The 22,233-nt window shown below is 37.2% G+C and overlaps 1 protein-coding gene across 1 annotated transcript in view; it reads right to left on the bottom strand.

The window, feature by feature from the left end:
- Positions 1-3,058: 3,058 nt before the first annotated feature.
- FAM117B (family with sequence similarity 117 member B) overlaps positions 3,059-22,233 on the bottom strand; it is a 63,621-nt gene continuing 44,446 nt past the window's right edge. The window contains 4 exon segments of the mRNA XM_030326766.1: positions 3,059-6,960; positions 13,653-13,773; positions 16,065-16,290; positions 17,599-17,742. Coding sequence (XP_030182626.1) covers positions 6,642-6,960; positions 13,653-13,773; positions 16,065-16,290; positions 17,599-17,742 — 810 coding nt within the window. The 3' untranslated portion in view covers positions 3,059-6,641.

The raw sequence follows: 22,233 nt of genomic DNA, 5'->3' as shown, positions 1-22,233 counted from the left end.
CATTAAATGTCATTTGTGGCATTCCCCCCGTCCCCAAATAAGCCACATTCATGTGCATTAAAAACCTGTTCAGACAGATATCCTTTTTCCTCAATTATTTTCTTGATGTCTGGGAATTCATCTGCTGCCTCTAGGTCATCAAAAGTTATCTTTACATTTTTTAAGTCGAACCACATTCTAAATGTTTATTTTTGGAAGAGAGAGAGAGAGAGCGTGAGCAGGGGAGGGGCCGAGAGAGAGGGACAGAGGATCTGAAGCAGGCTTCATGCTGATAGCAGTGTCACCAACATGGGGCTCAAACTCACATACCGTGACCTGAGATCATGACCTAAGCCAAAGTCGAAAGCTCAACCAAGCCACCCAGGTGCCCCAACCCAAACCACTTCCTAAAATTATTGAACCATCCTTTACTGGCATTAAATTCTCCAACTTTAGAGCCTACATTTACCTTCATAAAATGACTTTGGGTTTTCACGTATCATATTAGTTTACAGATATGCCCTTCTTATAGCAATCCTGCATCCACAGAAAACCTTAATTTTCAATATGAGACAAAAAAGGTGTTTTGAAAGGTTTTCGTGTCTGCTGGTATAACTACAATGGCTTCACATCTTTTTTTATAATGGTCCTTATACTGGATTAATTTATCTTGAAAAGGTTACCACTGCAGCTTCAAACCTCAATCTATGGTACATTATCAATCAATTCCACTTTTCTCTGCTTCTTGGGAGAACTTCCAGCATCTCTAGTGGCACTCTGTATGGGTCCCATGGTGTTATTCAAGGTTTATGGTACTGCACTAAACATGATGAAAAATACATGGGAACTGCAAGATCACTTTTAACTGCCACACGCAATTTACTGGAGAGACAAACTGCTCATGTTAGTGTCACACAACGTGTTAAGAGGATACTTGCAACACTTGCACTCACCACAATAGCAATACGTGTAAATGAAATTATTACAGTAATACAGCATGTACTATAATTTTATGCAGTTACGATTTGGTACTGCATCTTCCTATTTGTTTACCTTTCTCTTCACAGCAAATGGCACCATATATAGTTGTGCGTGCACCTAAGTTTTGATAAGTTTTAACTTAGGAGAAATTTGTGTGTATTTTATGGTAGTAAATGATCAAATAGACTACTACCTACAAATATTTTATGCATTCATGAGATACATTTTTTCTCAAAATTTTTTGGTAATTCTAAGCTATGCAGTTCATCTGTGAGTTTTTTCAAATTGTCAAAAACCTTTAAAAAGTTTTCCAATATATTTATTGGGAAAAAAAAGACCTGTGTTTTTCAGGGGTTAACTGTATTATCACTTTATAATCTAAAATGAATTATATGGGACCATTTTCTATGACTGAAAAGTTTTGGCTTTCTTAGGGAATGAATAAACTTACCTAACAAAATATAAAGGAGATGAGAACAAATGTTTGCTTCCAATTTTATAAGTTAAATTATTTTCACATTCTAGTAGCCATTTTATGGATAGCACTATCAGCATTTCCTTCATCTCATAAATAAGAAAACTGAGGCTCAAAGAGCTCACTTCTTTGCTCAAGGTCCCATGACCATTAAGCTGCTGAGCCAGAACTGTACCCAAACTGTGGCCCTAAACCCAGGTCTTTTTCTGCATCTCCTCTGAATTATCCCAATGATCTCAAAAATAACTGTGCTAAGGCACGGAATTGAGATGAATGTTTATATTCCTGGTTTTGAACCAAGAGAGCCTCCATGATAATCTTCTATAAAACCTAATGATTTAGGAAGACTAATCCATACTAGCATACAAAATCAAATGAGGTAAATTCTCAGTTTGAGGAAGATGCAAATTGCAGAGAAGATGAGTATTTTATTTTTACCAAACCAGCAATTTGGAGATACTTTATTAAAGGGAAGTAGAAACAATGTCTTAAAGACTGAATGGCTCAGTGACTTGAGTGGCTCAGTCAGTTGAGTGTCCGACTTTGGCTCAGGTCATGATCTATCTCATGGCTCGTGGGTTTGAGCGCTGCTTCAGGCCTGGAGCTTGCTTTGGATTCTGTGTCTCCCTCTCTCTTTGCCCCTCCTCCACTCGTGCTCTCTCTCTTAAAAATAAACATTTAAATAAATACATAAATAAGAGGATACTGTATTTCACAGCCAAACACTTAAGAGCAGTTAAAGGGGAAAAGGCATTACAGACCTAAAAAGTTTTTTTTGTGTGTGGTGGTATATTTAGCGAAGCAAAGGAAAAAAAAAATCAAATAAATAGGGGAAGAGGGGTATACCCAACTTGAGATCTAAATTTTCTCCTGTCAACCTCTTTAAGAGAAAAGAACGGGAGGAAAATTTGGAACCAATTTGAGATTCTCTTTGCATTTGATGCTATATTACATTATAGTGTAAATGTATATTCATTAGTTATCTCCAAATTCTCGTAAACTTTATCCCCCAGAAATAATTTAAAAAATTTTTTACAATGTAATTAGATGACTTTTCATGACCGACTGCTGTGGTAACTTTTTTACTTCATTTAAATGGTGTCCCTGCTTTCTAGGTGCTTCCTAGGTGCTTTCTAGGTCTGCAGCCTTCACTGGGACATATCTGACTAGTTCTGTTCTGTGCATACAGATTAAATCTCTGAACCTAAACAACTATCTTGCATGTATAAACCACTGTATCAAAGGAAGAACATAGCTGATTTAGAAAGAATAAAATACCAAAACAAAAAGAATCCTCTATATGTACTTCAGGATAAAATTCAGTGACTGTCTCAGCTAAATCTCTAACAAACTATGAAGTATGGAATTACTTATAAACATGCATTATCTTTCAGTGTGCTTACCACTTACCACAAATATCAGGTACTTTAAGTTCTAGAGCAAGTAAAGAAATAGTCAGGAAGCAATAATAACTGGTAATACTGTATGTCCTGCTACTTAACACACTCATTTTCCTATACATTTGTGAAAAAGAATATTCTATTTGTAAATTACTTCAGGGTACATGTGTCTGAAAAGAAAATCTGAATTGAGGCAACATTCATAAAAGCACATAGAAAAAAATTCTCAAGAAGAACAGACTTTATTTTTAACATAAATGTTCTATTTTCTTGTGAGGCAGCAAGAAGTGTTCAGATACAGGGAATACATAAGTACATAATAACAATATTTATCACCATTGGAAATGCTGTTTATTGGGAGATTTTTGTTAGAAAAACAAAATTTTAAAAAATTGCATTTTAAAAAGATTTACACAGCTTAAACAGATGAAAGATACAGACCTTAAAAAAACATAAATTATATTCAACAGGATTTTTTAAACAAAGTATTGTTCAGGGCTGCTCTACTTATTGTTAATTTAAGCAGAGTTAAACTTTAAAGTGCGAAGTATTCTTAGCTTTTTAAATGCAAATTCAGCACTTCCACTGGTCTGATTTTGAGACATCAAAATTCCAAGCATTAAGGAATGAATCTTAAGTTTAGAACAGTGAACTAAATTCAGTAATGTCAATTTTTCTTTTATTTCCTTTAACAAAAGAAAATCTTGACAACCCAGTCCTAATCTTGGACATACAGAAGGCTGTAAGTTCTGCCATTTTTTAAAAATATCTTTTCCAGTAAAAGCCAACCATTTAAAAGAAAAAAATGGGGGGGGGGGAGAGCCTTTCTTGTTGCCAGTTATTCCACAGTTAGCAATAACACGTTCCAAAAGGCTGATCTGGCCTCTCATAAGTGTAAGAAGTATTTTAAACAAAACGAAGATTCTAGTTAAGAAATAATTTTGGCATCCATGCTCACCATATTAACCAGAGACAAAACAGATATTTTAAAAATATAATTGCTAACAAAAGCCACGACAAGTAGTAAGACTTAGTCATGATCAGAAACAATAAATTTTATGTTTTTATCATCACAAGGAAAAAAATCAAGAGTAAAAAATAACTTAAGACAAAGTAAATAACCAGAGAATACTTTTACGGAAATATATATGCTATTTCTTTTACTGCAATGGAAGTAAATTTATTTAAAACTTAAAAAAATTTAAATTATATTCCCACTGAAGCTATTCTAACTTATCTTCTGTATAGTTTTCTACAGAAATACAAGATAATCATGGAATGTAATTTTAGAAAATATTCTATTGGGAGTAGGTCCATTTAAAAAAAATCAGCCATCTGTGAACTAAGGGTTAAGCAAGAGCTGAATGGGACCTATGGTTAATATTTTTAAAGACTGCAATAAAGCTCATATGCTTAAAAATTAGCCCTTTGGCACTGGCAGTTGAGTTGTCTGTACCTTGTACCTTTTTTATTCTTTCAAACCTCAGGCTCTATTTCTCCCAAACCCAAGGGGTATGTTTGGTTACCATACAATGCATTTACCTGCAAATTCACATTCTCCTTACAACCAAACATTAAAAGTTCTACTTATAAGACTCTGTAAATAATAACTCTTAAACCTGTTCTCCCATTCTGGTTTTAAATTACTTTAGATAAAGGATATATGAAACGCTATAGAAAGATGTCAATTATACAAACATGCACAACAAAGAGAAAGATTGTTTATAAAGTGGCATTTTAGTTGTAAAATGCCCTTGTGATTTATAGGAATGGACAGAAGTAAGTGTAAAGTAAGGAAAAGAACACTGATTTAATGGAATTCAAGTAATCTAAAAACTGAGGATTTTTTTAAAAACTTGTTAACTTCTTCCTCTTACCATTCATACCAACTCACCTGAGGAGTTTCAGCTTTTCTTCTGTACTTTTGATAGAGCAGTTTTCAGTGGTGAAATGGTTAAGTCAAAAGACATAACATATAAGGCAAAGAATCAAGGTTCTCAAAAAAACCAACCAACCAGAAAATACAGACCCTGAATAACTGAGTTTTACTAATTTAGAAGCCACAAAGCACTAATTCCAAGCAAATTAGTTTTGTATGGAGAAGGTACCAAAATTTATCAGTGTTACCAAGTGAAACCGGACAGACTTATTCAAATGTTTGAATTTATCTAATCTGTATAAATACATCGCCATTTTAAACTTCACAGGGCATAATTTTAAATACTCAGATGTTTTAAAGGTGCATGAGTATAAGAAGTCCTTTCAGATTTATTGCTACCACTAAGTTTTCTTTGATGGTATATGTCTGAACAAATTGACGTATTAACCCTCTAAACTGTATTCCTTTTACAAGTATTAACATTTTTTTCTCCCTATATGTATAGGAATATTAAATTATTGCATCATAGGTAGTATATGAAGGTCTTAGAAGGATGCTTTTTATCAACAGTGTTTGCTGGAACTCATTTTTAAAAAGAGCTGCTCCTTAATTTCACTACCACATACACAAACATGAAATAGTGTTGTCATGTGATATTGGCAGTGATTAAGATGAGCCTAAATCCAAAACTGTATGGATTTTTCAAAGAATCCTGTTGCTTATATGCTCCAAAGCTCTCTTTGCCTGTCTTCCGCACTGTGTGGAATGCTGGAGAGAAAACTAGCAAAACCTGTAAGCAACATATCTCAGTGCCAACCACCATAAAGAAAATGTCAGTCACAAGATTCTGTGACTACGGATTGCTATTCAATGGATTACACTCCTGGCAAACTACTAACCCTGACCAAATCCACGAGACAACAACATCACAAAAGCAAAGGAGGAAATCCATGCACAGCCATTTTAGGACCTCTTGGAACTATGATACAGTGATGATAAAGGGAGAGCATGTGATAAAATATTTTGCAGAAAACCAAAGGGGTTCCTTACTCCTAGCTAGCAATCAACACTGGGTAGTTTCCTTCTGGCTCACTGACTTTTAAACCAAGTTCCAACAATGGGTGAGAAAGTATTAAAGCACTTGTCTCCAGACTATAATTTTTCTGACCACATGGTGAAATGTGTACAGGAGTAGTGAAGAAAACAACAGTTTTACAAGTATTTCACCCAAAGCACAAACTTCTGACATCCAAAAACATAAATCACATAATGTACTATTATTTAATATTGCTTTTTATCTCTGGTTATATATTTGTTCAATGCATTTACCTATCAATTCTTGTTTGGGAGAAGAACATAGTCATGAGATTAAGATTGCTGGGAAAATGTCAACAATCCCTTTGGTCCCAAAGCTGAAAACAGCTGAGAAAAGCACACATCTAGAAAGGGAAACAAGAAACAAGAGGCCACCAAAGAATCTTTGAACATCCTGTCTGCTACGTTTCAGAAAATGTAACATTGGTATTATAAAATAGTCATTTTCATATAAAAGATGGTTCTTGCAGCATCATTCACGTCTCCCTTCAGGAATTATGTTTGCAGGGATCAATTTTTTGTTTTTGTTTTTAAAGAAGTTTAATTTGAAAACAAAAAACAATGTGATATTGGCCCTCCAAAAGTAAAGAATGAGACCTTTTTTGTTTCAATCAGTGCTTTCAGAAAAAGCAGGCTAAGCAACGAGGGCTGGCCTTCATGAGTGAGCAAAGCCATCAGAGGGCGCTGCTTTCTTCCAGAAGTCATACTGTGACACATCACCATGGGAAGTGGGAGCACATCACAGCCGACTGGGAGTGCGCGATGCCATCACAATGAAATGATCTGAGGAGGTTCTCAGTTGCCCAGAAAAATGGCCACACAGTCTTGTGACCTATCCTTCAGCTTCTTCAATTGGCTCTGGTGGTGGAAGTAGAGAGGCCGATGGCATGACTGTACTTGTTCCTCGAGAGACCCGGTCTTGCTCTGTGTTTGTAGACAGGGAGGCCACAGCAATAGGCTGCAGCAGAGTGGTTGTCATACCAGTGGTAACTGTCAGACTGTGCCCAGAGCCCTTGAGAGTAAGATCTGGTGTGGGAAGGAGTGGCTTGAGGATGCTGACGAGGCAGAAGGCAGAACCACTTTTAGGAATGAAATTCACCTTGTTTTTGTCAGGACAGTAAAAGGCTGGGATTTCGTGAAGCTGCTTTGGCCTAGGCATAGAACAGACAACCCAGTAATTTTAAGTCACAGGACACTGGAAGTAATTCTTTTTTTTCTAAACAGATAACTTATAGATAATGAAAGGAATATAAAACTCAAGTTATGTCAAAAGCTCCAAATGTTATGGGCCAAAGTGGAATTAGACACCTAATTCAAAATAAGTATCTTAGAATGCCAGAAGTACATCATTCATCTCTGCTGCTTTCAGTTCCCTGGAGAGCCCCCTGCAGCATTCAGGTGACTCAGGCTGACAACCAACTGTATCTCAATGAAGATTTAAGACAGCCATTATGAATAAAGAATTTCCTAAAGCAAAAGAAATTCTAGATGTTTAAAAACAAAAATATGTTCCACTACCTTTTTTCCAAAACCTGTACTATTTTGAAGGGAGAAAGCAAGTAAATTAACGACATACAATGTCCATCTTTTGCTAAATTCCACCCCTGTGTGACTCAACTTCAGTGGGCATGAGTTTTCAAGTGTGCTTAAAAATCTCTTTGGAACAATTTTTTTAGTTAACCATGATGGTTTTCTGAGAAACATAATGGAAATATAAAATCAAAATCAAATTATTCATTGTCCCTTCCTTTCCCCAGGGGCTCCTGAAAACTCACCCAAATGGTTGGAAAAAGATACTAAGTATTACTGATATTTTGTGAAAATAAAGATATTAAAAAATTCAACTGTTAAAGTAACATGGAAATGCCACAAAATTAAAAAGAAATTGGGGCTCCTGGGTGGCTCAGTCGGTTAAGTGTCTGACTTCAGTTCAGGTCACAATCTCACGGTCCGTGAGTTCGAGCCCCGCGTCGGGCTCTGGGCTGATGGCTCAGAGCCTGGAGCCTGTTTCCGATTCTGTGTCTCCCTCTCTCTCTGCCCCTCCCCCGTTCATGCTCTGTCTCTCTCTGTCTCAAAAATAAATAAAACGTTAAAAAAAAATTTTTTTTTAAATTAAAAAGAAATAAAGGTGGGAGAACCTAAATATATCCAGATTCAGATGGAACAACGTAATATGATCATATGATGAAAGTACGATTCTCATCTCTCCTAATGAAATTTAAAAAATTAAAATTTAAGTGCGCCAAGTCTGCACCAGATTCTGGGGATCCAAAAATGAAACCATCTACAAGGAGACAGACTAAATATGTAGTTCGTGGGGGGAGGGAGATGCTGGGAATAGGACTGTATCTCAACATAATTAATCTCATTTGTAATCTTACATGTTTTATGCATTTAAAAACATTATCAGGGGCACCTGGGTGGCTCAGTCAGTTGGGAGTCTGACTCTTGGTTTTGGTTCAGGTCATGATCTCACAGTTTGGGAGTTCAAGCCCTACATCAGGCTCTGCAATGACAGCGTGGATTCTCTTTCTCCCTCTCTCTCTCTGCCCCTACCCTGACTGCGCGCTCTCTCTCAAAATAAATAAATAAACTTAAAACAAAAAACAAATGGGGCGCCTGGGTGGCTGTTGATTAAGCGTCCGACTTCGGCTCGGGTCATGATCTCACACTCTGTGAGTTCGAGCCCTGCATCAGGTTCTGTGCTGACAGCTCAGAGCCTGGAGCCTGCTTCAGATTCTGTGTCTCCCCCTCTCTCTGCCTCTCCCCTGCTCATGCTCTGTCTCTGTCTCAAAAATAAAAATAAAAACATTTTTAAAAAATTAAAAAAAACAAATAATAAAAACATTATTCAGAGAAGTTACAAATTACTTCAAAGCATCCCTAATCTTTGCCAGACTGCCAAAGGTGTTCACAGTACAAAAAAGCTCAAGAAGTCCTGTAAGAAGTCTGATAAATGTGATAAAAATGACTTGTAAAGGGGTTTAAGGTAGCACAAGGGAGTGGATAACCTGTGGCAGAGGAAGAGGGAGAATTTTGTAGGAAGAAGGCTTACAAGGGAAGTAACATCTGAGCTGGGTCTTAAAAAATTAATAAGCAACAGTCCTGGGGAATGCGTGCCAAAAAAAAAAAAAAAGGAAAAGAAAAACCTCGAAGCAGACAATGCTTTTGATAGGCAGATTTTATTAATAGTGAATACTACCCAAGGACAGCTTTGATAAATACAATAATTTAAGAACAAAGAAATAATTTAATTGATGTTTTACTTGTGCAGTCTTCTTTCTTATATACAATGGAAACATCAAGTAATTTTAGGACCACAAGTGTATCTGGGTAGATGAGAGGTAAGAAGAGCACACACTGCCCTATTTTTACTATGTGAGAGTATGGTTTTCAATTCCTTAAAGAAGACAGGAAGCTGAGGTTAGATTTCTATTATTAAATTATGCTTGAATTTTCTTTTGAAGGTGGAAGCACCAACCTCCCCCACCAAACAAACAAAAAAAACACACAAAAAAACAAAACACCTTCCTTTGTCCCCTCTTCCAGCCGCCACCCCAACCTACCAAGAGGAATCACTCCTGACCTCTAACATTTTTCTAGGAGCTTAATTATTAACCAAGAAACAGATTATCCACTCCTGGCACACATGACCTATACCTATGCTAATAGAAGCTGCAAGTACTAATACAACTTCAAAGCTTCAACTTAGTAACTATAAATACAAAAAAAAAAAAAAAAAACAACTCAGAACTAATTTAAAACTTTTATTTTTCCTTAAGGATTATTCCAAAAAAATTGTGTCTCAAAATAGATATAACTGTTTACAAGCTGACTTTCTGAAAAACTGATGGGATAGGCTGGATAATAATTATAGATATTCTTATACTGATGCAAGGAATTCTTTCCTATCTGTTTTAAAAGCCTTATGTAATTTTTTTTTAATGCAGGAATTAATTATCAGCAAAGAAAATGCTGGGTCCGAGTTACTTATAATTGGAAGAAGGGAGAGAGGGAGGATCACGCTATATTTTTTTAAAATACTTCTATACCACAAAAAGGCCAAAATACTTAGGAGTCTAAGGTAACTAAGGCCAAAGAATTCATTAGTTTGGCAGAAGAAACAGCATATTAGACTTCCTTTAAAAAAGGAAAAAGTGCAGACGACATGGCTATGGTACGTGCTATAACACAAAGAATATAGAGACCGAAAGAAATACAAAATCTGGTATAAATTCTGGTCTAAATACAACCACCTATTTGCATTCAGGTAAATAAACATACATTTCTAGAAACCAGAGATCAAGCCTCACCCCACTCCAATCTCCAGTTCCTATCAGAGTTACTTCCTTCAAACCAAGAGTTAAAGAGGAGTATTCCTCAAACAATGATTAAATAAACTAAAAACTTTTAATTTGGACCAATAATCTATATTTGTTTGTTGCTAGTGTGCCCAGTGGATTTTGCTCTCATTTTGACAGAGGTAGTGCAAAAGAGACGAATTTTTTTAGACTTTGAGTAATTTGTTTTATTGATAAAAAAGTTAAAATTACCTCTAAGAAATCCACTCTTGGGTTACTGCTATTAATCTTTGTTTTGGTACATAATGAAAATGCTTAAAAATGCTAGACATCCTTTGTATCAGTATAATTTGTAACAAACTATGCACACTATAAAAAGAGCAAGTTTACCCTTCTTTTTTTTTAATTTTTTTTTTTTTTTTTTTACATTTATTTATTTTTGAGAGACAGAGAGACAGCGTGAGCAGGGGAGGGGCAGAGAAAGAGAGAGACACAGAATCCAAAGCAGGCTCCAGGTTCCAAGCTGTCAGCATAGAGCCCAACGCAGGGCCTGAACCCACAAACCATGAGATCATGACCTGAGCTGAAGTCGGACGCTTAACCAACTGAGCCACCCAGGTGTCCCGCAAGTTTACCTTCTAATAACAGATGCATGTGCCATAAAACATGTAACATGTCAGGGTTTATCTTCTATTTCTTTGATCCATCTATCTATCCATATACACACACATACTCTTCCCTCCCTTTAGACACAAATAATGTAGCAGTATATACATAACTCAGACATTAAGTCCTGAGAAAACTTCCAAATCCAAGAGATTAAGGCAGATACCACAGGACACCAACCTACATAACAAATATTCACACAAAGTCATTTATTACAGAAATTCAAACTACTTTTGAGCCAACCAACAATTTCTCTGCATTTGAGCAAATCTCAATGAGTAAATCAAAGAGCTCAACTCCAAAAACGTCCACTTGGACCATTTTATTTTTACTTAAAAAATTAAAAAAAAAAATGGGATCATTGTATTAAGTTTATCTTGAGAGAGAGAAAGTGCACGTGCAAGTAGGGGAAGGGCAGAGAGAATCCCAAACAGGTTCTACCCTATTAGCTCAGAGCCTGATGCAGAGCTTGAATTCATGAATTATGAGATCATGACCTGAGCCAAAACCAAGATTCAGAGGCTTAACTAATTGAGCCACCCAGGCGGCCCTAGAATGATTCCCTCCCTCCCTCCCTCCCTCCCTCCCTCCTTCCTTTCCTTTCTTTCTCTTTCTTCCTTCATTTTTTTTCTTTCTTCCTTCATTTCTCTCTTTCTTTCTTTCATGTTTATTTTTGAGACAGAGAGACAGAGAGAGTGTGAGTGGGGAAGGGGCATCAAAAGAGTGTCAGTGCAGAGTCCAACGTGGGGCTCAAACTGATGCACCATGAGATTGTGACCTGAGCCGAAATCAAAAGTCAGACATTTAACCAACTGAGTCACCCAGGCATCCCTTAAGAACTCTCATGGGAAAGGGGCGCCTGGGTGGCGCAGTCGGTTAAGCGTCCGACTTCAGCCAGGTCACGATCTCGCGGTCCGGGAGTTCGAGCCCCGCGTCAGGCTCTGGGCTGATGGCTCAGAGCCTGGAGCCTGTTTGCGATTCTGTGTCTCCCTCTCTCTCTGCCCCTCGCCCGTTCATGCTCTGTCTCTCTCTGTCCCAAAAATAAATAAACGTTGAAGAACTCTCATGGGAAAGTCTAAGCCAGCATCTGCAAATTGGGCATAAAAAATACGAGGTATTTGTCAGAGATGTATAGTCCAGGTCCTATCTCCACATTTATGCATTAGGCCTAGGATGGGGCCTGGGAATCTGCAGTTTCAACTACTACTCCAGACGATTATGATTCAGGGAGTCCATGAAACAGATCTGGAGAATTCTACTTAAATTTTCAATTTGCTACAGTCAAGCTTTTAGAATGACAGTGACATAGCAGTTGCTAAAACAGAGTTTTCAATTACTGTCACAAAAGCAGATAGGAGACTGAGAGCTGGGATTTCCTAGCATAGAAATTAAGGGGATTCAAAAACAATGCTCTTTGTGTGGCAAAATTATTCAGAATTTAGATTAAAGGAAGCAGTGACAGGAGAAGCATACAGAGGAACAAAAGGATGCCATATTCCAAGATAATTCCAAGATGTTCATAATGGGGGGAAAAGATAAATTACATTGAGTCAGACAAGGTTGGACAATCTTCACACTGTGTTCCAGGTTTCATAAGTGAGAAAAAGCCAGAAGGCTGACTCTTATACATGCAGCCATAGTGAGACTGGAAGGTGAGGGCTAAGAACTACCAGCACATCCCCAAATAATGTTCATCACTTAATTTGCTATCTCACACACACCAACCATCCTATAGCCATCACTCACAAAGCAAGAAGCCATGAAAATATGAAGGCTACAATACCTTTTGAGACTCTGAGTCTAAAATTGCAGTGCTTGACTAAAGTACCAGCCAACCGAAATATAAGAGATCACATACCAATAGTACTAGATACTGCTTAAAATCCTGCCTGCTTCTGGGGCGCCTGGGTGGCGCAGTCGGTTAAGCGCTCGACTTCAGCCAGGTCACGATCTCGCGGTCCGTGAGTTCGAGCCCCGCGTCGGGCTCTGGGCTGATGGCTCAGAGCCTGGAGCCTGTTTCCGATTCTGTGTCTCCCTCTCTCTCTGCCCCTCCCCCGTTCATGCTCTGTCTCTCTCTGTCCCAAAAATAAATAAACGTTGAAAAAAAAAAAATCCTGCCTGCTTCTTATGTTAGCTTTATCACAGGAACAGGAGTCTGTTACTATAATAGTAACAGAATTCTGTTTCCTATACTGGCAGACAAAAGATTTCTAATAATTTTTAAAGAATTAGAGACCAAAACTGAAGGGAATTCAACCCTTAAAAGAAGGAAGACATACTAGGTGAGAGCCATGGTCCACCTTGAATAAATATACCGCTAAATTCAATGTGTGATGTTGACTGTATACAGGTTCAAAAGTAACAGCCACAGATGACACACTGGAGACAACAGAGGAAATGTGAAAAACAACTGGGTATCAGTTGATATTAAAGCATTACTGTTAATTTCGTTTGATGTGATAATGGTACTGTAGTTATATAGGAGTACTATGGTTACTTTTAGGAAACAATATTAAATTGTACTTAAGTGTAATGATGTCTGCAACTTACTTCCAAACACTTTAGCAAAAACTACCACCACCACACACAAAGCACATATAACATAATGTTAACTAGAGTCTACGCTGTGGATACATGGGTGATCACTGTACTATTCTTCAACTTATTTGAAAATTCTCATATGGACTCTTAAAAACTGAGAACAAACTGAGGGTTGATGGGGGGTGGGAGGGGAGGGTAGGTGATGGGTATTGAGGAGGGCACCTTTTGGGATGAGCACTGGGTGTCGTATGGAAACCAATTTGACAATAAATTTCATATATTGAAAGAAAAAAAAAGAAAATTCTCATATGAAAAGTTATTTGAGGGGTACTTACGAGCATTCCTCAAAGACTTTGACCCTTTCACAGCCCTCAGGAGGTTCCCTTTTGAACATATAACTGTTGTTAGGTTTTGGTGAAGTTGCATATTTGGGCAAAGGAGAGTTGTTCCCATTCTCTGCAAAAAATGGCACGCTGGATTACTAACAAACACTACCACATAAATGCAGTCATACTAAATTGAATTGTTCATGACATTCCCCCACACCATGAACTACTTGAGGGTAGGAACAGTGTTTTATCATCAACATCATCCCCCAAGATCTAATACAATACCAGGTAAAGAGGAGATAATTAATGTTTGTTAAATCCATAAAACAAAAAATTTTTCTTTTCCACTTACAAGTACTACAGCTTAAGCCTGTACCACTTAATCCACAGCACTGAATACTGATCTATCTTGCCCCCTTATTTCTTATACACCCAGCAGAGACTCATATGCTACTTCCTTGCTTCCCAGTACATGTAACTGAGGTGGCTCTTCACTGGTTGCTTATCACTCACTCTTAGCTTGCCCTTCAGAATTTCTCGATTTCCCTGCTCCTCTGGTTACAATCTCTGCTCCACTTAGTTAGGAGCCATCTGTGCACTATACACCAAAGACTTCCTCGGGCCCATGAATGTCTCCATACCTAAAAGGTCCATCTCTGTTCATGTGCCAAAACTTCTTTCAAAGTCTAGCTCAAAGTTTTGAAATCCTTTCAAATTAACTTTATCAAAGTGAATGCTTCTTTACTGTGGTATTCCTGTTCAATGTTGATGTCCTCAGTTTATACTTTAAAAATTCTTGATATGTTACCTAAGTGTTCTAAAACTTTCAGTGTGTGTCAACTAAGCTATAAATTTTTTGCTGGCAGTAGCACTGTGGTTCTATTTTCTTATAAAAGAAATTTCTTAAAAAAAAAAAACTTTGTCTTAAAGTCAAATATAGCATTACACAGAATTCATGATGTTCCTACTTATTATTGAAGTAAAAGTAGAAACTATGAGCCCTAAGTACCAGGAGCCATGCTAAATGGTTTACACTCACCACTCCTTTTAATTCTAAAAGTACAGATAGTAGTTAAAATGCACATTCCTGATAAGAAACACACGGCCCAACCAAAAGATTTAATTCAGTTTCAGATTTAGATGCACACTGGAGTCACCTGGGAGCATCAAACACTCCCAGTACCTGTATTCTACACCCCCAGGGGTTGTAATTTAATTGCTCCAGGGTGTTTGCCTAGAATAACTATATATTACTTAACCTAGAAGCTGGCAAAATGGGTCCAAATAGTAACATTTACAATTGCTTATGGCTTTAATTGACTTCTTTGGGAAATCTTATGTTCTTTGCACTTGTTACAGTCTCAATAATTTAGGGAATTGATAGTAATAGCCAACTGTAACATTTTAGGAACATTCAACACACTGTGATTAACAGCTTCTAAATAAATGACTGCTGAACTGAGCTGCAGAATTTACAAATATATTATTGCTCTCAAGTACACACAGTAACTTGGGTTAGGCTAACAAAATATTGCCCTGATAGAGACAGAAGAAAGTTCATAGTTGTTTTAAAAGGTAAGAACATTAGAAATTAATATTCAAATAGCTTATGTCTCCAAGTTATTTTTAAGTTGCACAAGTAGTTCAATACTATAAGGAAGCCCTCCAACCTTTTACTGTAGGCTTGCCTTCAATACTCATTTTGCATTGACATAAATCAGCCTAATTCTTGTTAGAAATTTCACAAAATGAGATTCTTAAAAAAAACAAACACTAATTTGAAGGTTTCAAGTTCAATTAAAAATAGTAAGGTAGGGGCGCCTGGGTGGCGCAGTCGGTTAAGCGTCCGACTTCAGCCAGGTCACGATCTCGCGGTCCGGGAGTTCGAGCCCCGCGTCGGGCTCTGGGCTGACCGCTCAGAGCCTGGAGCCTGTTTCCGATTCTGTGTCTCCCTCTCTCTCTGCCCCTCCCCCATTCATGCTCTGTCTCTCTCTGTCCCAAAAATAAATAAACGTAGAAAAAAAAAAAAAAATTAAAAAAAAAAAAAATAGTAAGGTAGTAAAAACAAGACAACCAAGGCGAGAGAAAACAAAGTGCTTTTTCAGGACCAATGTTCATTTATACCAAAAAGAATGTTTCTCAGTAATAAGAGACGTGAATTAACAAGTAGAGAAAAGGAAAAAAAAAGGTACAAAAATAAAAGCCCATACACCCACCCAACCAGACCATCTCTTGAGCACCACGGTAAAACCTACTGTTGTATACTTTAATTTTTAAAAATCTATGTTATGAACGTATGTCAAAGTAATTACCTTAGTAGCCTTAAGTGTGTGTGTTCTACTAGAAAATGAATAGAATGAATGATAAAATAGCTGGTGTTCATTTATCATCTGGCAACAAATTCCTCCTTCATTGTACCTTTATCCCTGGGATCAACAAGCAGGTCATCAGCTGAACAAGGGCTCTCTTCGCTACCTTCATTTGAGATGGTGAGGAAGGATGTGGGGGACACAGACTGAGAGCGGCTGCTGTTGTTGCTTCCCCTGTCTGCCCCACCAGGGGTCTGCGTGTCGATGCTGCGTGTGCTGCTGCTTCTCTGTACGAGGGGGGGAGGTGCACGATGGCCATCTGGAATATCTTGTGGCTGTTATAAAAATTTTTAAACATACATATATTTATCACTGATTTTGAAACTCACCAGAAATGCACCCAATATCAACCTTCCCCTATTGTTCCAGATCACTCACAGATCAGAAATGCCCTACTAGGTCTAGCAGGAAAAAAACCTTTGTGCTGCTCCATTAGTGACATCCCTATCTAATATGACTGCCCTACTAAACACTGAGCAGCATATGCAAAGACTCTGTATTCGCAGGGTTTGGTATATGACAGATGGCCAGTGCTTGATGAATGATAAACTGCAATGAATTAGTTATCTTGTAGTAAATATTTTTCAAATCGTGAAGAATTGCCATGGTAAATGAGGAGAAATCTAGGTGTAACACCAGGTTCTATATTAGAAGAAAAGTTTATCCATTGTGTGAACTAGTGATACTTGATGACAGGTCCTGTTACCTTCTCCCTCTGCCCACTTCCCCCTGAAAGAGTTTTTCCAAAGAAACCTTCCTAAATGAGGGAAAGATTAATGGTAGCAATGCTAATTATAGGGGAACATCAAGGAGAACATTAAAAGGAAAGCTTGCGTGGCTCACTTAGCAGGAAAACCAGCTCCCTGGTACACCTTTAGTTCATTTATCTTTATTATATCAGGGAGTTACTCCCATCATGCAGTATGGACAAGAGGGTGTGGGGGAGTTGTGTTTTCTCTAAGCTTAACCAACCTTTAATATCAGGGAGAAGATCTTAAGCATCAATAAAAATAATACTGCAAACCCCCCAATTCCTCTTTCACTGAAGAATGAAAGCTTAAATATACTCTGTAACATGCTTTTCAATATAAACAGGAAACTTTGTGTCTTATAGATGAATCATTCTTATGTCTTATGCGGATAATAAACAGAAGTGTACTTCATGATGATAAAGTCAACCAAACAATAACTCACAAACAATAAGGAACAGGTAGATTCATGCTTATAAAGTTTCTAAAGTCCTATCCCTCCCTCCCCAACAAGTTTTAATCTAAACTTATGCTACATGGAGTTGTAACAAATGAGAAGTATATACCTATCTAGTGATCTTTAAAGATAAGCAAAAAGCAGTTTCTGTTCAAGGATCCAAATTTAAGTCATTATCAGTTGTCTCTATGAGATGCAAGGAAATTAAAACTTTTCATTAACTTGCCAAGGTCAAAATTTTTCAAAAGAGATAAATTTTCATTCTCTTTCAATGACAGGAAAGAAACCTAAGTACATATGGAAAATGAAATTGTAATTTTTAAAATAAATGAAACAGTTAATGTGGAAGGACAATTTTAAGATACAAGATTACTTACTATAAGTTGTTCTTCCTTTTCCCCAGTCTCTTTAATTATTATTTCAATCTCCTGATTCAATCCTTCCACACTATTTCGGAACCGGGAACCTGTTGATTTGGTGATGGGAATTACTGGAATAAGTGCACTCTTTGGAACAGGAGCCTGAAGAAAAAGTGGTGGAGAAGGGAGAAAAGGGCTTTAATACACCACCTTTCAACTCTTTAGTTTGAAGCATACTTTCAGTTGACATGAATAACTCTAAAATATATCAAAATTAAGTTTAGAGGCCTCATGAAAAGTTATGAGTAACCAAACACGCTCCTTGATAAACACAAAATATAATTTAAAGCCAAAATCCCAATCAAGGTAGAATTTCAGAAGTTAATTCACACCCATGAGGGACTGTAAAGAGAGGAGGTATAAAGGAAAATACTAAAAGAATGTCTATCTCAGAAATTTTTTTATGAGTATAACTGAATTCAGATTCTGATGTTGTTTTTTATTTTTTGAGAGAGAGAAACACAGAGACACAGAGTGTGAGTGGGGGAGGGGCAGAGAGAGGGAGTCACAGAATCTGAAGCAGGCTCCAGGCTCTGAGCTGTCAGGGCAGAGCCTAACATGGGGCTCAAACTCACAAACCGTGAGATCATGACCTGAGCCGAAGTCAGATGCTTAACCGACTGAGCCACCCAGGTGCCCTCAGAGTTCAGATTCTAGACAACGTAAAAGTCCTCTAGTGCCACAATTACCTATACTTGAGGAAAGGAATTTTTAAAAGGCAATTTATCAAAAAATATGTACACATTTTGGTTAGAAAAACAAAATCAGTGTCAAAGTCCATATATAATAGCAAGATTGTAGAAATAAGAATAATTTCCCTATGAAATTTATTTATACTTTCACTGTAATTATTTTATTACATTTTGTTAAGAAAATTATATAATTCATATTCTTCTTTTTCCACTGGCACATTATTGCTTTTGAAAAGAAATAACTGATTCTATATAATTAAAGGATATTACACGGTTTCCTGACAAGATACTCAAAGTAAAATATGAATAAGAATTGTAAAGGTATCTGCTAAAGTTAACAGCAACAGTGTGCCAGAAGATCATCTTGTATATCGTCTTGCAGTCTAGTAAAGAAATGTGATTAACCCACCCTTCATTTAGAGGGGTTTCTTTGAAAAACCTCTCTTTCAGGGGAAGGTGGGCAAGGAGACAAAGGTAACAGGGCCTCCAATCATCACTAGTTTCCATTCAATGGATATATCCCTGTTCTGTGATATAGAACTTAGTGTTAAAGCTATATTTCTCCTCTTTTATTCCTGCTCACCTTTATAAATAAGATTTTTTTAGAAATAAGCATAATACAGGGGCGCCTGGGTGGCTCAGTTGGTTAAGCGTCCGACTTCAGCTCAGGTCACGATCTCACGGTCCATGAGTTTGAGCCCTGCGTCGGACTCTGGGCTGATGGCTCAGAGCCTGGAGCCTGCTTCCGATTCTGTGTCTCCCTCTCTCTCTGCCCCTCCCCCGTTCATGCTCTGTCTCTCTCTGTCTCAAAAATAAATAAACGTTAAAAAAAAATTAAAAAAAAAAAGAAATAAGCATAATACATCAACAATCCTTGGAAAAGGCAAATTTCCATCCTTGGAAAATTTGTGAGAAAAAAGCTAAAGGGAAGCTTCAATCTGGAGTGGACAGAAAGAAAAGATGGAAGTAAAAAGGGAATAGATAATATGAGAAGCTTGAGGGTATGAGGAGAAGATTGGGGAACAGAGGAATTAAAGGGGGGAAAATTAGAAGACATTATTAGAAGAAAATGATATTTGAAAAAGAATGTGAAAGGACAAGAAATTATTTTAAGAATAAAATACATAATAGGGAAAACACAAAATAAAAATTGTAGCTACTGTTTACTGAGCATCCATCCAGTGTGGGCCAGATACCACATGCCCTCTCACTTCGTTTTCAAGACCATTCTCTGAGGTGGGCTGCAGTGGTTCCCCTGTTACATGTGCGAAAAGTAAGACTCTGGGGCCCAACAGTAAGCAATGAGGAAGTGCTGCGGCTTATCCATCTCCTTATTGCCACTTCTCAAAAGAGAGCCTAGAACAGACATGATGCTTATTCAACAAGGCTTGTACTATCAAGTGAATGTCTGTGTCCCCTTTCAAATTTCATACACTGAAGTTCTAACCCCAAAGTGGCTATTATTTGGAGAAGGGAGCTGTAAGGAAGTAAATTTTGAGGTTACATAAGGATGAGGCCCCGGTCTAATATAAGAAAAGAAATAGTGAGGTGACAAGAAACAGACTCAGACTAAAGCAGTAAAGGGTTAAAAGAAATCTACAGCTCATGAGCATGGAGTTGAGAGCATATTAGAACATTTCTGTCACGCACTCATCCTACCTATGCTTGGACTCATCCTGTGTCAGGAAACAATGGCAGAGAACTGGTACAGACTAAGAAAAATCTCAGGAGTTAGTATATATATAACAAACTCAACTCTGAGCTTAATTTTCTCTTCTAAATGTCACAAAACAAACAACAGCTTGCACTGGATGCCATTTTCAGGCTGCTTTCAGACATGCATTTGGTTTGTAACTGTTAAGTTACAGAAATGAAGGAGACTAGAAGAGGAGGATGCTCTGACAAGGTTGTTACAAAAGGCTGACCTTTCTGGATTTTATAACCATAAATATCTTAAGAACAGAAAGCTTAAGGTTTCTGGCTGTTATGTTGGGAAATGCACATACAGAGAAACCTGCCAGTGTAATAACTAACAGTATATCTGGTTAATGCTTTTCAAGGTAGCAAAGAAGTCATACTCTACACATCTGGTAAGAAGTTTTTCTCAAATATAATCTAAACAGCAGCAAGTATTTATCAACAGTTTAGTCTAATTAAAGCAAAGGAAAGAAAATAAGGAACAGAAAACTGCCACTTCCCTAAGGTCAACACAGCATTTTAGGTAAACGAAGCGAAGGTTCAACTATAATTAAACAAAGTAGTTATATGATAATCCACTAAAGTTGTCAGGGATTTTCCTCATTAAACACACACATTCCTTACATAAGCTATATTCTAAAATATCTAAAAATTAAAAAAATTATTATACTTAAATTTTCATGCTTCAAATTTCAAGGACTCAAGGAATTTTATGTGCATGTGCATATAATTTATTTTTCCCATATCTATAGAATAGGTTCTGTAACAAAGTTTGTTTCTAAATATAAATCAGTCTATGCAAGTGTAAGTGGTTTATCATACTAACTGAGAGGTCATCTTCAGACAGCTCTCAAATATTAAAATTTCTTCACTGTACTAAGGTAAAATCTATCTCTCCTAAGATCTGTCCTTTGGAAATGTCAAAAACAAGGATCTCCTCTATCTTCTCAACTTTTGTTTCTTTTTCTTCAAAGCAGGTATTTTTCTATCAATTAAGTGTTTTAAGGAGATGAACCAGCACGTTAAAGTTTTAGTTTTCCATTTTCATTCTTCATATGTCTATGTACATTACCATTTAAAGATCAAATTCTGCCTAAAAACTGAGAGTCTGCCAAGAAAGATGACCTAGAGGTTTGGCCAATACTGAATCTTCTAAGATGAATCTACATTATAACTTAAATACCTGTTTCAAAGTGTGGGGATAAGACTGTGTACAATAGTCAGGAAAGATGGGAAGAATACCCACTGAAGCAGTAGCTGAATAGGGAAAAGAAATACAGAGTTAAATTTTCAAAGGAAAAAAATAGAAAAAGATCTGTTCAGTAATTCAACAGAGACCTCTGAGAGAAATATGTAAAAGAATGTAACAAATATGAGCCTAATATAACAAAAGGGATGGGAAAACTGATGTTTGGAATGGTAAAAAAAAAAAAAAAAATTAGAATGTATCAGAAAAAAAACCCTTTCCTATCTTAAGAGCTTTTGATTTGGAGCCTCCACATGCCCTTGATGCCTCCTGTTCTGTCGACATAAACGTAGTTCTGTCCTCTCATCTGGTATCCATCTCTTAGATCTTTTAAGCTGCAGTTATACTCTCTAATAAAGGACGCAGCGGAAGTACCTACTCTTTTGATTTCTAAGTGGTAAAATCTTTAAAAATTTAAGAATACCAATCATGTCCTAGACTGCCATATCAAGATTCTAGTGCAGAGCAGCAATTTTTATTTTTAAAGTGCAATGCCCTTCATTCCTCAGATGAAAATAGGTTTATTCCTTTCCTTTTTTTTTTTAATGTTTATTTTTGAGAGAGAAGGAAAGAGAGAGCAGGAGAGGAGCAGAGAGAGAGGGGGACAAAGTTTCTGAAGCGGGCTCTGTGCTGACAGTAGAGAGTCTAATACAGGGCTTGAACTCAGAAACTGCAAGATCACAAGGTGAGACGAATTTGGACACTTAACTGACTGAGCCTCCTAGGCACCCCAGTTTTTTCCTTTTCTTCTTCACTATCACTTTGCTCTCAAACCCTCATAGGGTGCTACAAAACTATAGTGTTGCCAGCTCATATGAAGAAATAAGAAAATCCTACGGGAGGGCTTTCTTGCTTGAGGCTAAAACAAACAGAAAACACCTGCATGATTTTTTAATTCTCACCTCTAAAGTAGTTTATGTGGCTGTGAAGATGCTGGCATCTCCCATTCTCCTGTTA

This window comes from Lynx canadensis, chromosome C1, assembly GCF_007474595.2.
Source record: "Lynx canadensis isolate LIC74 chromosome C1, mLynCan4.pri.v2, whole genome shotgun sequence".
NCBI lineage: Eukaryota > Metazoa > Chordata > Mammalia > Carnivora > Felidae > Lynx > Lynx canadensis.
The sequence above is the reverse complement of the archived record's forward strand: the minus strand, read 5'-3'. Positions and strand labels throughout refer to the sequence as shown.